General features: G+C 44.0%; 2 protein-coding genes across 4 annotated transcripts in view; one reads left to right on the top strand and one right to left on the bottom strand.

Annotated features, from left to right (window-relative positions):
* The window catches only part of DOCK2 (dedicator of cytokinesis 2), a 407888-nt gene that overhangs the window by 88882 nt on the left and 303807 nt on the right, over positions 1–15199 (bottom strand). The window contains exons 28-29 of the mRNA XM_030829968.3: positions 7641–7739; positions 5009–5103 (exon numbers count right to left, since the gene is read on the bottom strand). Coding sequence (XP_030685828.1) covers positions 5009–5103; positions 7641–7739 — 194 coding nt within the window. The remainder of the gene's footprint in view (positions 1–5008; positions 5104–7640; positions 7740–15199) is intronic.
* INSYN2B (inhibitory synaptic factor family member 2B) overlaps positions 9883–15199 on the top strand; it is a 113397-nt gene continuing 108080 nt past the window's right edge. For all 3 annotated transcript variants that reach the window (XR_009563504.1, XM_060296591.1, XM_060296592.1), the window contains exon 1: positions 9883–10081. The gene's annotated coding sequence lies outside the window, so the exon portion shown is untranslated. The remainder of the gene's footprint in view (positions 10082–15199) is intronic.

Here is a 15199-nt window from a genome sequence, read left to right as displayed (position 1 = left end):
CATATTTTGTTCATTTACAATATTACAAAGAACTTGATCATTTAAAAATTAACCATGTCACGTACATCAGATCTTACTGAATGTTGCGTCTTACCAATAAGAAGAATGCTCTAACAGGAGGTATTTCTTGCAGTAGACATGTCACCACGTTTGCATACACAAACAGTACACAGCTGAGGAGACATTCAAATCTGCAAAACTCCATTCCCTCCTCCAACAAGCAGATAGATAAATTATATATGACTAATACATACATACATACATACATACACAGATAACAAGCGATAATTGGGAAATTATGAAAACAGAAAATCATAAAAATGTAAGTAATAGGGAGGGAAGGAAGGAAGGAAGGAAAGAAGGAAGGAAGAAAAGGAGGAAAGAAAAGAAAGGAAGAAAGATGTTGTAACATACAGACTAACCAACATATGGAGTTCACCTTGTCCACGTGAATGAATGGAGCTTAGGATGCATATTTTTAGAGGAGAGAAAATGACATTCTGGGGAACAGTGATCTGGGCTCAACCATGGTGTATGTTCCGTTTTTCCAATTTATGTTGAAATCTTTCATTAACTAGCTGCATGACCTTGTGCAGGTTACCTCTTTGGGCCTCTTTAAGGTATCTGAGCCAATAAATATGCAGTTTGCACATCCTTACAATGCACTTAATAAGACAAGCCTCACTATTTTACAGGATGAAGCAGTAGAGATGAAGAACATGGGCTCTGATTGCCTGACTTCTCTGTTCTTTCGCTAGTAATACAACACTGAGTAAGTTATTCATCTATTCTGTGCTTCAGTTTCCTCAGGTATCAAATGTGGATTATAACAGTTCCACATCATAAAGTTGTTGCAAAGATTAAATGAGCGAATACATGTAAAGTATTTACAATGGGGGTGGATCTAGGTGCATAATACATGTTAGCTATCGTAACACCACACAAGATGCAACAATCGTGAAAAAAATTTCAGGTGCTCTGTAAATGGAAGGGATCACTGTGGCCAGAAGATGAAGGAAGTCTACAACCTAAGCTATATGCCAGCAAGGAGAAAAACAGTCATCTTTTCTGGTCGACACTAGGCACATGCTTCTCTACTCCAAGGCTACATTTGTTGTCTGCAATGCTCCCATTCACTGAGTTCTTCCCAGGTACCAGCACTGTGCTAAGGAGTAACTCATTCTACCCTCACAAAAACATACCATGAAATGGATATAATCATCCCCATTTTGCAGATCAGAAAACCGAGGTTCCAAGAAGTTGAATGACTTCCCAAGAAAGAGAAGGTGGCAGAACTAAGAAGTCTGAAACCCAGGCTGTGTTTCTGAGTCTAACTTATCTTAAATGTAAAGACTTAAGTACTCAGCAGATCCTTTAGAGATACAAATGTTTCTATTTAGGAGACAATTCCATTTTCTTAGGTCCCTTAGAAAATTATATTCTGATTTTGTAGGTATAAAGAAACAAGGATTATTGCATCATCTCTGGGGGCCAGTCTCCCACAAAAAGACTAAAGTCTGTGGGATTTCGGGTAAGGACAGTCCTTCAAAGCACTTCTACGTATTTCCTCCAGGATGACTGTCGGCAGCTCAGAAGGGGGGTTTGCCCTGGTCAGGGCTCCAGCCTCTCTGGGCTTCCATCCTCCTGACCCTGTATCAGTAGTAGATGTCTGTGCATTTATTTGCTTGCCCATCGTCCATTTCTCCTTCTGGTAATAACTCTCAGATTTTCCTATGAAGAATTACTCCCCCAGCCTCCCCCTTTGCTCCCAGACTTTGTGGTTTGGGTAGAACTAACCACAGCCTCCCCAGTTCCAAAGGTGGGTCATATGACCCAAGCCTGATGAAATAGCGTATTTCATTCTCCTGGCCACAGAGGTTATGGATGGGCATGTAGCTCAAGATTAGTCTGGGAAATTTTGCTGTACCTATTGAAGAAGAGGCTTTTTCTTTCTACTGGGGCTGCTAATCCAACAAGACATATTTCTGGAACTTCTATAGCCAGGTTTCCACTGCAAAGAGAGCATCTGTCTAAGAATGAAGCCAACAGAGGAAAGAGCAGAGGTAGATACAGATTCCCTACAACACTGTCTGAGCACCTAGATACATCCATGCCTGCACCCATAACTCTGGGCTCTTTCAGTTGTCTGAGCCAATACTTTCTCTTTCTATTTAGGCAAATTTGAATTGAATTTCTTAAAGAAAAAACCCTAATCAGTAAGTACCCATTGTTACCACAGGGGAAGTGTAGTGGGGAGGGCTAAATCAGGAGCTTGGGATGAACAAACACACACACTACAATATATAAGATAGATAACCAATGAAGACCTACTGTATAGCTCATGGAACTCTATTCAATATTCTGTGATAACCTATATGAGAAAAGAATCTAAAAAAGAATGAATATATGTATATGTATAACTGAATCACTTTGCTGTACACTTGAAACTAACACAACATTGTAAATCAACTGTACTCCAATAAAATTAATTTTTTTTTTTTTTTTTGCCATACGCGGGGCCTCTCACTGTTGTGGCCTCTCCCGTTGCAGAGCACAGGCTCCGGACGCGCAGGCCCAGTGGCCGTGGCTCACGGGCCCAGCCGCTCCGCAGCATGTGGGATCCTCCCAGACCGGGGCACGAACTCGTGTCCCCTGCATCGGCAGGCGGACTCTCAACCACTGCACCACCAGGGAGCCCAAATTAAAATATTTTTTAAAACTTTAAAAAATAAGTACCCATTGGATACACAGAGTTCATTACACATGTTTATGAATGTCAGGTTCTGTGCCAGGAGTTAGAAACACAGAGATAAATTGGACATAGTGCCTGCCTTCAGGAAGCCCATTCTCTAGTGGCAGAAATAGTCCTATGAAGAGCTAATTACAGTACAGTGGGTAAGTGTTATAATATGGGTGTGTATGTAAACGAAGAGGAGGGGACATATTCTCCTACCATAAAGGAGTCCTAGAAGGATCCACTAAGAAGAAATTACATGGACAAGGATTTGAAGGATGCTTTCATGTTGAGTTTGGTCTAGAGAGGAGGAGAGTCATAGTTTATGCGAAGTCACGAGAAGTATGAAACAGTAGGCAACAGTGAATAGTTGAGTGTACCTGAAATGTAGGGTGAGTCGAAGGTGACTCACCTGGGTGCTTCATGTAATTTGGCAAAACCCCAAGACATTATTGACCAGCTGGCAAACAGTGAAGGGATTCGCACGCAGTTTGGGAGCTGGCTTCTTCCAAACACAGGTGACTGGACATTGCTGTGAGGTACAACCAACTACATAATTTGTTGAGCTCAGTGCACGGTGAAAATGCAAGTCTCCTAGTCCAAAAATTATTAAGAATTCAAGATGGTGACATTAGGACCCTTCAGAGTGCAAGGTCCTATACACCTACACAGGTTGCATACTCAGGAAGCTGGTCCTGACAGAAGGGCTAGGGAGATACCCACCTCTCATCTGTAACGTGGCCTGGCCTAATTCCCACCAATGCTTTAAGCACTGTAAAAGCCAGCCTCCCAGCTGAGTGATGTGAACAGGGAGAATCAGGGCAGTGCAAGCCCAAGCTAAGAATTCTTACATCTTTGTTGCTGTGCTGATTTATCCACCTCCCACCATCAGCAACAATGTACATACAGATAGCTATCTCCTTCTGCCTTGACAAACCGCTCCTCCCCTTCACCAGCCCCTAAAGCTGGCCCCAAGAGCAAGTGTGTCTGTAAAGTCACTTGGCTAGGCACTTAGGCATCCAAGTAGTGGAAGAACAGCTTTTCAGAGGACGGAAGAGTAAGGGATGGAGGCCATCTGGGACGGGAGTAAGATCCTAGGCATAGATGAGATAGAAATTCCCAGACTGTATCCAATGACAAACTTATTAATATTTATAGTTTTCCCTCTTTGCCTCCCACTGAAGAGGATCCGCCTTTGCCTCTTCAACTTCTCCTCTTCTTCTACCCTCTCAGGATATTTCTGTCTTTGCCAGTCAATTCTTGGCTCTTGTGATACAAAACAAGGACAATAGGTAGAGAGAGAGAAAACTTCCAACCAGTGTAGAGTGAAGGGGTTTCCATGTGAAGGACCTAAAACAAATATAAGAAGCCAAAGGAAAGTGAGAGAGAAAGGAAAGAAAGGAGCCGAGAAGACCCCAGTTTTAAAGGGGTTTGTGGACAGGAATTGAGGATAAGGTTCTGAGAGAGACTTGGGTAAACCATGGAATAGGAGAGATACTGAGAGACAGAAGAATGGAGAAAGGGAATATTAGATAATATTGCTGAGTGTTATGACTTGAACTTCATTTTGATGAAATGACATGATTTGAGAGAAAGAATTAAAGACTGAAATTGCTCACAGTTACTCTCATCTATTGTTGTACTGGGCCATGTGGGACCTGAGCTATACTTGGGTTACTCTGGTATTCTATGAGATGCTAATAAGTATTATATATACGCACGGAGACATAAATATATTCACACCAAATGTTTCAAAGGGCAAGTAAATCTGTGAAATGCTGTATCCTAAATCTTTCTCTTAAAGAATTCTATTAGCATACTAAAGGCTCTGAGAAGTCCTGCAGCACAGAAAGCTGTTCAAAGCTGTGTAATCCAGTGCTTCCTAAACTTATTCTACTGCATGTCACAGAATATATTTTATTGTTTTGAATAAATTTAAAATAATACAATTTTAATAAGACTGACCTTAAGCTCTCCTGTCTCAAGAGTTTAGGGAAGGCTTCATAGACAAAGTATATTTTAACTAGTATTTGAAGAATGGAGAAGGCAGGGAGTAGCCAGTTCAGTATATAAAAAGGAATAAATAATAGCAAATAAATAAATAGCTCAAGATCGGTGAGCAATTCCCTGGGGTTTAAATGTAGAAAGAAAGGGTCTGTGGCACTTTGGTTTATTTTCACCACGGAGAAACTATCCCCACCTTCCTTCTCTAACAGTGCACTGTAAAGTGAGTGCTGAGATGACGGGGCTGTTAGGCAGCAGGTGGCAGCTCACCTGTTCTGAACCATACTCATGGCCATCCAGTCTACAGGATACACATTCTTCCCAATGAGGTCCTTGAACATGATGAATGTCTCCATCAAGAAGTCCTGCAATAGTAAAGCAAAACACACCTGTCATTTTGCTTTATAGGAAATGACTGGAAGGGCCCAGATCTTGTTGGCTGTTCAAATTTTTTCTTTATTATTTTTTGGAGGTGCAGAAAGGGAAGGGGTACAGGCTGTTATTAAGTAAATCCAATGAAACCAATAGAGTGGATTTTTTAATGAAATCTTAACGATTTGTTACTGGGAGACTGTTTCACAAATATAAGTGGAACATGAATATGGAATGAGAAAATACTCTCAAAATAAAGAACTATTAATTCTGTCTTTGGGAGTAAAGAAGTAAATGCATTCATTGATGTGGCAGTTTTATAATCATCTTTCCAAATATGTATTTGAGGAGGAAATAATCTACACTATATGAATGCATCTCAGGTCATTGAGCAAACAAACTATTATTAAAATGAACATCTAATTACTGTACTGTAAACACAGCTAATTCATATGTCATAGGCACGTGAACAAGCAGCTTAGAGGAAACATGACAGGGATTCTCTCCCTCTCCTTTGAAGAGGTTCAAAGTGGACCTCAGCATGCCCCATCAGATTTTTCAGTGGATCAAACTTGTTCTCTACCTTTGGAGAACACAAATTCAAGACAAATCTAGATAGCAAAGACCAGAACCACTGGCGCCCTCCTGAGCTAGAGGAAACGAAGGCATCCAGGCTATTTGCTTAAGGTAAAATTAAAATCCATAGGAAACCCGTTCAGAGTTCTTTCCTTAAGCCAGCGGTTTTCAGATTATTTTAATAGCAGAATTCTTTGTTCAGAGAAAATCTTACCTGGAACCTAATATATAAAATAGATAAAAGTAGAAAACAGCTCTGGTTGAAGTGTGCGTGCATGCATGCGTGTGTGTGTGTGTGTGTGTGTTTATGGTAGAAGACAGTGAGGCTAGGAGAAATATAATTTGAAAATCACTGCTTTAAGCTAAATTGCAAAATTCTGGAAATGAGATTGGTTCCTTTCCAGCAATCATTGCTTCTAGGGAAAATTACCTCAATGCTTTAAGTCCCAGTTTCTGCATTAGCAGAATGGGGATAACATCTACCTCAAAGGGTTGATTAAGTGCACACTGTCTATGAGATGCTCCACACAGAGTCTGGCCCACTGTAAGTGTTCACTAAGTGCTCGAGGATGACGATGGTGAGTATAATCGCTCATCCTTGACGTCACCTGGGGAGGTGTGGATATCGTCACAGGCACACTCCCTTCCTGTGGGAATGGAGAAGAGAAGACCTCTGCCTCACAGATGGAAAGCCTGGCTTCTGAATGAGAAGATGCAGCACGGTGTAAGGGCTGGAGCAGAGGTTCAAATCCTCTCTCTGCCACATTCTGTTGTGTGGCCTTGAGCAAGCAGATTGTAGACTTGTAAAATGTGACTACTAACACCTATGCCGTACTGTTGGAGGACTACATAAGAAGTGTATAATTTAATACATAACAATTCTCTTTCCTACCATCCTTCCCACCTTTCCTTCCACTGAGGATCAAAAATTAGGAATGCAGTCTTTCTATTTCCATGTCACATAACATAGAGAACTTGAGGGGGAGAAATCTTGGGTTGTTTAGATTTCCTTTTGTTTCTTTTTTTTGTGTATCCAGAAAGAGGTTCCATTTCTTGCCAATCCTACTCCAGTTAGGAGACCTTCTCAAAGCTAAATGGATGAAGTGGCAGGACATTGGCTTCCTATTGATTCTTTTTGTGGGCAACTCTCTGAGGTTGGTCCAATTCTGGTGCCCTTGCTTCCTTCAAGGAGAGTTAAAAGTGAGCCCCTGGTAGCAGAACCCCTGCATCTGGCAATAGTAAGGAGACAATGACAAAGTTGACCATACTGAGGGCAAAGGGATGACTACACCCTGGGACAGCCCGGGCTGGGCTTTACGTTGATGATATCATCTGCTGCAGAGGTACAGGCCCACAGGCCACCCGCCGCAGGCAGACAGTCCTAGCAAACGAGCCCTGAGAGGTTAGAAGAAGAAAGGGGCTCAGAGGCCAACTTTCTCTATGCATTCGTTATTATAATGTAATAATAGCTAACTTTTAGTGGACTCTTACAGTGTGAGAGCTACTGTGCTCTCATTTAATCCCTTTACAGCCCTGTGACATAAATGATATGATCCCTACTTTACAGATGGGTAAACGGAGGCTTAAGAAATGTTAAAATTAACCTCCTCAGCTAGCTGGTGACAAACCCTGGATTCAAACCCAAGACTGTGTGACTCCAACACCCATGCTCTTAAGCCTCAAAATGTCCATGATTCATCAGCAAATACTGGTTTTAAGGCATATGTAGACTAGGCACTCAGGGCTCGTGTATGACATGGACAGAAGATGTGTCCCAGAAGTGATATTTACAAGCCTAAATGGGAGTGAGAAACAGGGAATCACACGAACATGCCTGCAAACGTAGACCCACACATTCTCCCGGTGCACAGGAAGACCTTCTGCCCTAAACTCTCAAGAATCTTTTGTGTAACGCGTCTCCCCAACACTGCCCCAGAGCATCCTATAGACTCACCACAAGTTCAGAGCTGGTCTGGAATGTCTCAATATAGAAGGAATAGTGCTGGTCACCCATCTGGTTTAAGATGGCTGTCATACATGCCACAAAGTGACTCTGCAAGAAATAAAGAAAAATGCCGTGAAACAGTGGAGAGAGGACCATGACATTCACCTTCTTCAATTACTTGACTTCAGACCAGAAAACACCTCTCTATCCCAGGTGAGTATAAAAAGGTCCCCCAGGGAGGGAGAATTTCTCCTTAGCAGATGAGCATGCGAAATTTCCCTGAGAGTAAATGTCTTCTTATGGCTCATTCATCAGCTCATTCATCCAAAAAGCATTTATTGAACACCTATTACATGACTAGGACTATAACAGGAGCTCCAGATACAGACAATAAGGGCCCTATTCTTTACCTCTCCAGCTGCTTGTACATTGGGAAGAGAGCACTGTATTAACGTCAGGAGATCCAGCGTGTATCAAGATTCTGGAGACAGTTTGATTTTCTGGTAAATAATTTTACATGTCTAATCTCCAACTGTTCCATCTGTAAAGTGGGACAATAATCCATCTGTATCTACCCTGAGAGGTGTATCAGAAGGATCAGATGGCTCCTATGGTGCCCTGAATACACTGAGGTTCCCTACAAGGGCATCAATTGTTGGACCATGAATCAGTCAGTGAGAAGCCAGCAGCTACCGGGGACAAGTACTCGCTAAGGGCCATAAAAGAAATGAGAGGAGGTAGTCCTTGCTCTCAGGAGTTCATGATCTAGTTGGGAAAGCAAGATTAACAACCATGAGGAAAAAAGCACAAGACTCTGATCAGCGAAGCAGATCAAGTGCCAGAGGGATTCAGACAAGAGGGAAATCAATGCAAGGACTTGGAGAGGATCCGCGGGGTCAGAGGAGCAAGAACCACATCCTTTCGTGCACCAGAAGACATCACCACACCCTTTTCTGCTTTTTCTCTCCCAGATTTTATAACTGTACCAGGGTGGCACTTTCTGGCAGGGCTAGTGCCTGAAAGCAGAACTTAGAGAGATCTACTCTGGGAACCTGGTAAACGAAGGACTGACCATACAGCCACCAGCTGGGAGAAGCCACTCAAGAGTGTCTCCCACAAGACTCCACTGGGCTGCCATCTCAACCAAAGGAAGTCCCACTGTCAAGGGCAGGCCTGTGGAAGCTTGGGCAGCTTGGTGTGATGCAGGTGTCTCCAGGAAACCCCACTCCTAAAGGGTGTCAGACGTAACACACCAGAGAGGTGGGCCTGGACGTGTTATGTTTGAACCAAGTATTATATTTGTATCACAAACTGCTGTCTTTGTTAAAAAAAAAAAAATAAAACTAAAAGACCAAAAAAATATAGTGTGAAAAAAAAAAAATCCTCCCAGATTACAGGGTTACAGTTCAGTGACAGTGGTGGAAGGAACAGCCTTGATGTCCCCAGGAAGCTCCTTCTGAATTCCTCCACAGGAAGTCTTTTGGGTAATTGAATGTTCTTCAAGTTCACATCCCCAAAAGTAACTCCCAAAGATACAGATTCTCATTTGCTTCTAGGTTCTTTTCAATTAGGACGTTAGGGATAAAATGCTTTCCCAGTCAGCAGGACCAGCTGTGCAATCTGTGGGGCTCAGAACAAAATGAAAATTGAAGAGTCCTTGTAAAAATTCTTCAGATTTTCAAGACAGCCACAGGGTCCTTCTGAGCACCGGGCCAGGTCACACGCCTGGGAAGCCAGCTCTGCCTGCCAGTGACCACCACACGCATGCACCATAAATGTTCAGAAAACATGCAGAGGTGTCAGGGGGCACAAAACTGGGACTCTCAGGGGTAACGTCAATGACACTATGTTGCTGGGGACCTGGAACCTCTATATGGGGGCCAACCGCCTTGGCCGTCCAGGGAGTCAAACCCTCTCTCCAGCTCACGCCCTCAGGGGGTGATGGTGAGTCTGTGAAATTATCTGTCCCTTTCAAACCAGACAGAATGCCACCATCACTGTAAATTAACCAGGTCCCACTGAAACCAAGAAACAAGCATATTATTTTTTATCCCTCCATCCAGGCTGGACGCAAGAGGGGAGAAATCTTCTGAATTTGTGTGTGTGTGTGTGTGTGCGTGAAAGAGAGAGAGAGAGAGAGCACATACACACACGCGTGTGTCTCCTCTACTCCCTCCATCTCTTCTGTGAGGGGCTTCCTCCAAGAATTCAGCCGGTGGCCACTAGAGGTCTTTCCTTTTCACATGGTAGCTGCCGTGCAGTTTTTCCGGCTTTTTATTTATTCCTACGTGAGCAGACCCACTACACTTCTTGCATATAAACAGTGAAAATTACAATATAAAGGACTTATTATTTCTCCTTTTGGAGTAATTCTGCTGCTGGCCAAAGCCTGGCTCATTTTGCAAAGAAAGGAAGGATATTCTCTGCAGGTAATTCCACTGCTTCAAAAGGTAAGAGATCTGGGGAGGTTTTATTTTTTGTGATCGATCGTCCTCTCAGAGGAAATGCTGTCGTCTCTTGGACAACAGTTTACTTTTAAAGCTTTGGCTTAAATGAGTCCTGGGATTGTGAGCTTGTGTGTGTGTGTGTTGTAAAATCCACCATTGTCAGAACTGCAGGCTGCCCCAAACGCATAGATACAGATACGGAATGCTTGGTATTTCCAAAGGCTTGATTTGAATTTGAAGGGGGGAAAAGCAAACAAAGCTCAAGTTGCCTGGAAATTACCTTGAAAAGGCTGCATTGTCTTAAGCCTCGTTTAAAGAAACTTCCGTGCTTCATATTAAATGAAAATAAAAGGGGAAGGGGATTCCAAGTGCCCATCTAGAGAGAGTGACCATTTTACTAAAGAAACCATTATCCTTTTATAAGGACTTGCTCAGGGTGTATAGTTCATCGATCAATCAAAATTACTTTTACCAGCTTGTTCATTTCTTCGTTCTAACTGCCCCATAGAAAATCCCAGCTGAGTGCCTTCCAGTACGATCTGTAGTGTGATGTTTGTGTAGTTTGAAGTTTGGACAAGTTACCTGCATTTGGCTGTTAATGAGAAATGACAGTGCTTTACTTCCCACTTGGAAGCTTCCCTTTTTGTCTGCTATGGTGTCTAGCCCACTTCAGTATCAAATCTGTCAGCAATCGCACCAATGTGACTGACTGATTTCTGAAATGGCATGATATGCCAGCAGCAGGTTCGAATTCAGTAAAGGCTCCTCTCTGTCATTTAAATTAAAAACCAAAAACTCCTCTCTGTCATGCAGTGATAGAATGGTGGAATCACATTGTGTTTCTCTGACGCTTATCCCTTTTTCAGTAGCGTCTTCAGCACGGCAATCCACCTCTTTGCTTCCTGCCCCTCTTCCCTTTTACAAGTTTGAGACCTTCTACATCCACCATGTCTTAAGTGTTTAGAAAGAGCTGTAGGGATTGGGAGTGGGGGTGATGAACAGACTGCATTTGCCCTAGCAACTCAGACACTCCTGTTGTTGACATGGCTCAAACTTTACGGTGTCGGACCCCAAACTCCCAGCCCTGTCAGCAACGTGGAAAAGCCTGAATACTGCATGGGGGACAGAGGGTTAGAGGGATCTCTTGCAATTCAGGCTAGTGAGAATGCCCTGCCTTCCATCCTTGGTGGAAATTTTGTGGTCAGCATATATTTACTACCAAGGCGTGAGGCAGCCACTCATCCACACCCAAGCAGCATTCCAGGTGCCCAGAAAGGAAATTGCTTCTTAAAACAGAATACCGGGTTGGGGGGGGGGGACCTGCATATTAAATTCTGGGGAGAAACTGTATCTGAGATGCTGTCACAAACCAGGCAGAGTCACGTCGGCTCCATTCGGGGTGGTTTAAAATGTAGCTAATGAATCACAGCATGAAGAGACATGGTTTGAAACTGGGTCAAACGTGTAAAAATAAATGCAGTCGTCGCAGGCACTCGGCTGATGAGGGGCTGCTTAACGCCTGCAGTGGCGGGGCTTACTTGCCATACAGAACCCTCTTCAGTGATCCATAACAATCAGTTGATCCGGACAATTCAGCCCGTCAGTAGGTAGGGAGCCCTTGCACACCTGGGAGAGAGCTGAAGCTCCAAAGGAAAACAATCAGGGTCTCTTCACTGTGTGATGGCAAGAGAGGAAAGAGAGAAACCCACTATTGTGTCATTAATATTAATTAGCTGGGATACTGGCTGACTGCGGTCAGGGGAGTAGCCGTCTCCAAATCAATCTACTCCTTTGCATAAAAAATCATCATCATCTTATTGACGAGGCCGATAGCTTTGGTGCACAACACTCAAACATATCTATTTAGCCACCTCTAAAGCAAACACACCTACACACACGGTCAGGACCCTGCAGTGCTGAGTGAACCGGGAAGAGGTGATCAGTTTGCCCTGCCTTGAAGAGCTAACCAAACGAGGGGAGAGGGGCATGGTTGCTGCAATGCGTCCCCCACTCCGCTCACCTGAGATCAGTGGGAGTGATGAGATCGCAGAGGGAGGGAAAGAGCCGACTTTGGGAGCTTGCTACCTAAATGCCAGCATTACTATGCGATGCCAGCTGGTGACACGTTGCCATAGTAACTTCAAATAATGTGCTCGACCAAAATAAAATAAAATACAGAGAGCGCCAAGGAGAGGAGATGAGCGAGGAAACTTTGCATGCCGAGGGAGATGAGAAGTTTTATCTATGGGGCCACCCAATTCCTTTGAAGACTAAGAGTAGCCTAATGCCACTCTCAGGTTGCTTTTCCATTCACTCCCATGTCTGCCATGCGGTTATATAACAGATTTTCTTCTTGGATGGAATTGGTGCTGTCTTTGTGACAGATCCAGGACCGGAGGTAGGAGGCTATGGTGTGAGGAATTCAGGGACCCTAAAACCCGTTCATCTTAGAGCTTTGTCAGGAAGCTCAGTTGTAGTTTGCAGCAATCTTTGGGGAAAGTAGTGTGTGTGGTATCTCAAGTTCTGGGCACTGCGCTAGGTGCCCGGGTGCAGCAGTGAGCCGGATGGATAAGGTTGTGCTCCAAAGAAGCAACGTCAGGTGGAGACCTAGGAGCTGGACAGCCTGAGTTCAAATCTCAGCTCTACCTCTTCCTAGGCATGTGACCTTGGGCAGTGTCTTGTGCCTCAGAGTAAAAGGGAATAGAAACAGTTCTTACTGCATACAGTTTTGGTGAGAATTAAATCAATTTGTATAGAGCACTTAGAACATAGAAAACCCTCAATATGATCAGCTGTTAGTGTTATTGTTGCTGTCGCTGACTCTGGTCCAGAGAAACTATGCAGATTGGCTAACTGAAATTCCTGAACTGGACAGAGGATATGATGACCCCACCTACCCCTGACCGTCTGTGGATGCATCAGGCACTCCCAATCACAGCTTCGGACAAAGAGCCAAGTGTCCTTTGACTCTGAACATGCCTTTGGTTAACAGCACGCCCCAAATAAAGCTGTTTAGTAAACCGCGTGTGTGCCTCTTCAAGCAGGGCATGTTTGGAGGTTTCTTTTATTTGGGGACAGTTGCTGGCAGGTAGGATGAATGACAACGGTGCCCAGATTGTTCAAAAGCCTGAAATGTAACTGTCTTCATCGAAAGCCTCGTCTTCCGGCTGTTTGGCTTTAGGAAGTGTCTGTCTTTGTGTGCAGTGACATCCTTTGGTTACCCAGGGATCCTGCTGTATGACAGAGTAAACCAAGTCACCTTCCTTCAGGGAGAAGCTTCTTGATGGGCACAGATCCAGGGGTTTTGTGTAGCCTGATCCAGGTCAAGGCATAACATCACAGGAAGACGGGAATGTGCCTCTTGGATGCTATGTGCTCTGGATGCACCTAGACATGTTCCATCTGTACAACACAGCAACTCTTCAGAGGTAGCTGTGTGTACCACTACCTGGCACTGTGGGCATTAATGATCAGCTCTCCAGCATCACTAGGGCCAGAACCGCAGGCAAGGCGTCTCCTCAGAGAGCTATTCTCACTGTCAAAGAGCAAGGGGTGGGGGGGTTGGTAACAAGACTGCTTTGAACCCAGGCTGGAAGGCGAGACTAAAGCGGCCACACACTCTTCCTTTGAAGCGAACACTTTCTGATCTTGGCTGGAGCCTGTGCATGTGGCTTTGTAGTGTGGGGTCACTTTAAATCTTCCAAAGGACACAATGAGGTGTTTAATCGCAAAGGGATGTGGAAGGCAAGCAAATTCTGTTCAATCATTCCTTGTGCTTAGGACTCCACCTTTATCATCTCACTGAGTCCTCTCAACAACCTCATTAGGTCAACTTTATGCCCATTTCACAGATGAGGAAAGTGAGATGCATAGAGGTCAAGCAGCTTGCCTAGACAGACATTTAGTATATGGTGGGGCAGGAATTAGAATCTGGGTCTTTCTGACTCGAAAACCTGTGTTCTTTTCATAAATCCATGATGTCTCTCATGTCAGCACTGTCAGCTCCACCTGGGCTGAGATTTTTGTCCTTTATTCACTGCTGTATCACCAGAATCTGGAATTGAACTTGCATACAGTATGAGCTCAATAAATATTTTTTAGATGACAGATTGAACTTCTATAGTATTCCCCATCTTTAAAAGAATGTTACAGGGACCACTCCCCCAAACACTGAAGAGTTAGGGTCATGTATAGAACACCTTTGCCTTAGGAGAGGACAGAAATGAAAGAATTTTTGTTCTACTTCTGAGCTTACTCCATCTTAAGTTATATTTGATCAAGCCAGAGTGAGATCACTCTTTCACACGTGCCTTAATGTAACAAATATTTCTCGAGCACCTACTATGTTCCAGGCATGGTTCTAGGTGCTCTGGACAGTCATGAATGAGATTAACAAGGGATTTGTTCTTAAGGAACTCACACCCTCATTAGGGTCAGGGATGGGGAAACACCATAAGCAAGTGAATACATAAATAAGATCATTTTAGGTAGTGATACCTGCTACTAGTGGAATATTACAGAGCAATGAGGTGGAGACGGGAGGAGACCGGTTTTCAATAGGGGAGACAGAGGTGGCCTCTTAGAGGGCTGATATTTGGGTGGAGATCTAATGGTGAGAGTTGGTCCTGCAAAAATCTGGCAGAACAGCATGCCAGGGCAATTGAGTAGCAGATACAAAGGCCCTGGGGTCAGATGCGCTTGGCGTGCTGGAGGATCGAAAAGAGGGTACAAAATGAGGAAAAGCACATATAAGATGAGGTTGGAGAGACAGGTTGGGACCAGATCCTGAAGGCCCTGGAAGGTCGGGGCAAGGGTTTAGGTTTACTTCCAAGTGCAAAGGGAGGCCATTCATTTGGGTTTTAAGAAGCTCCTTCTGGCTGCTGTGTGTTTCAAGAACCCCTCTTTAAAGAGGTGGTTTCCATGTCTTACCACCCTTCTCCAAGACGTTACACTGGAGCTGTTCCCAGGGTGGTGGGTGCGTGAAAAGTGCAACTATGTGCTCAGTGTTGACCCTTCCTGTTCGTGGTAGTGTCACCACTCCTCAGCAAGCTTTTCTCACTAACTGACCATTCTATAGCAGACTCTGACCCTCCTCCGGCAGGTGTGGACATGGACTCTAGT

Source organism: Globicephala melas, chromosome 3 (assembly GCF_963455315.2).
Source record: "Globicephala melas chromosome 3, mGloMel1.2, whole genome shotgun sequence".
Classification (NCBI taxonomy): Eukaryota; Metazoa; Chordata; class Mammalia; order Artiodactyla; family Delphinidae; genus Globicephala; species Globicephala melas.
The sequence above is the reverse complement of the archived record's forward strand: the minus strand, read 5'-3'. Positions and strand labels throughout refer to the sequence as shown.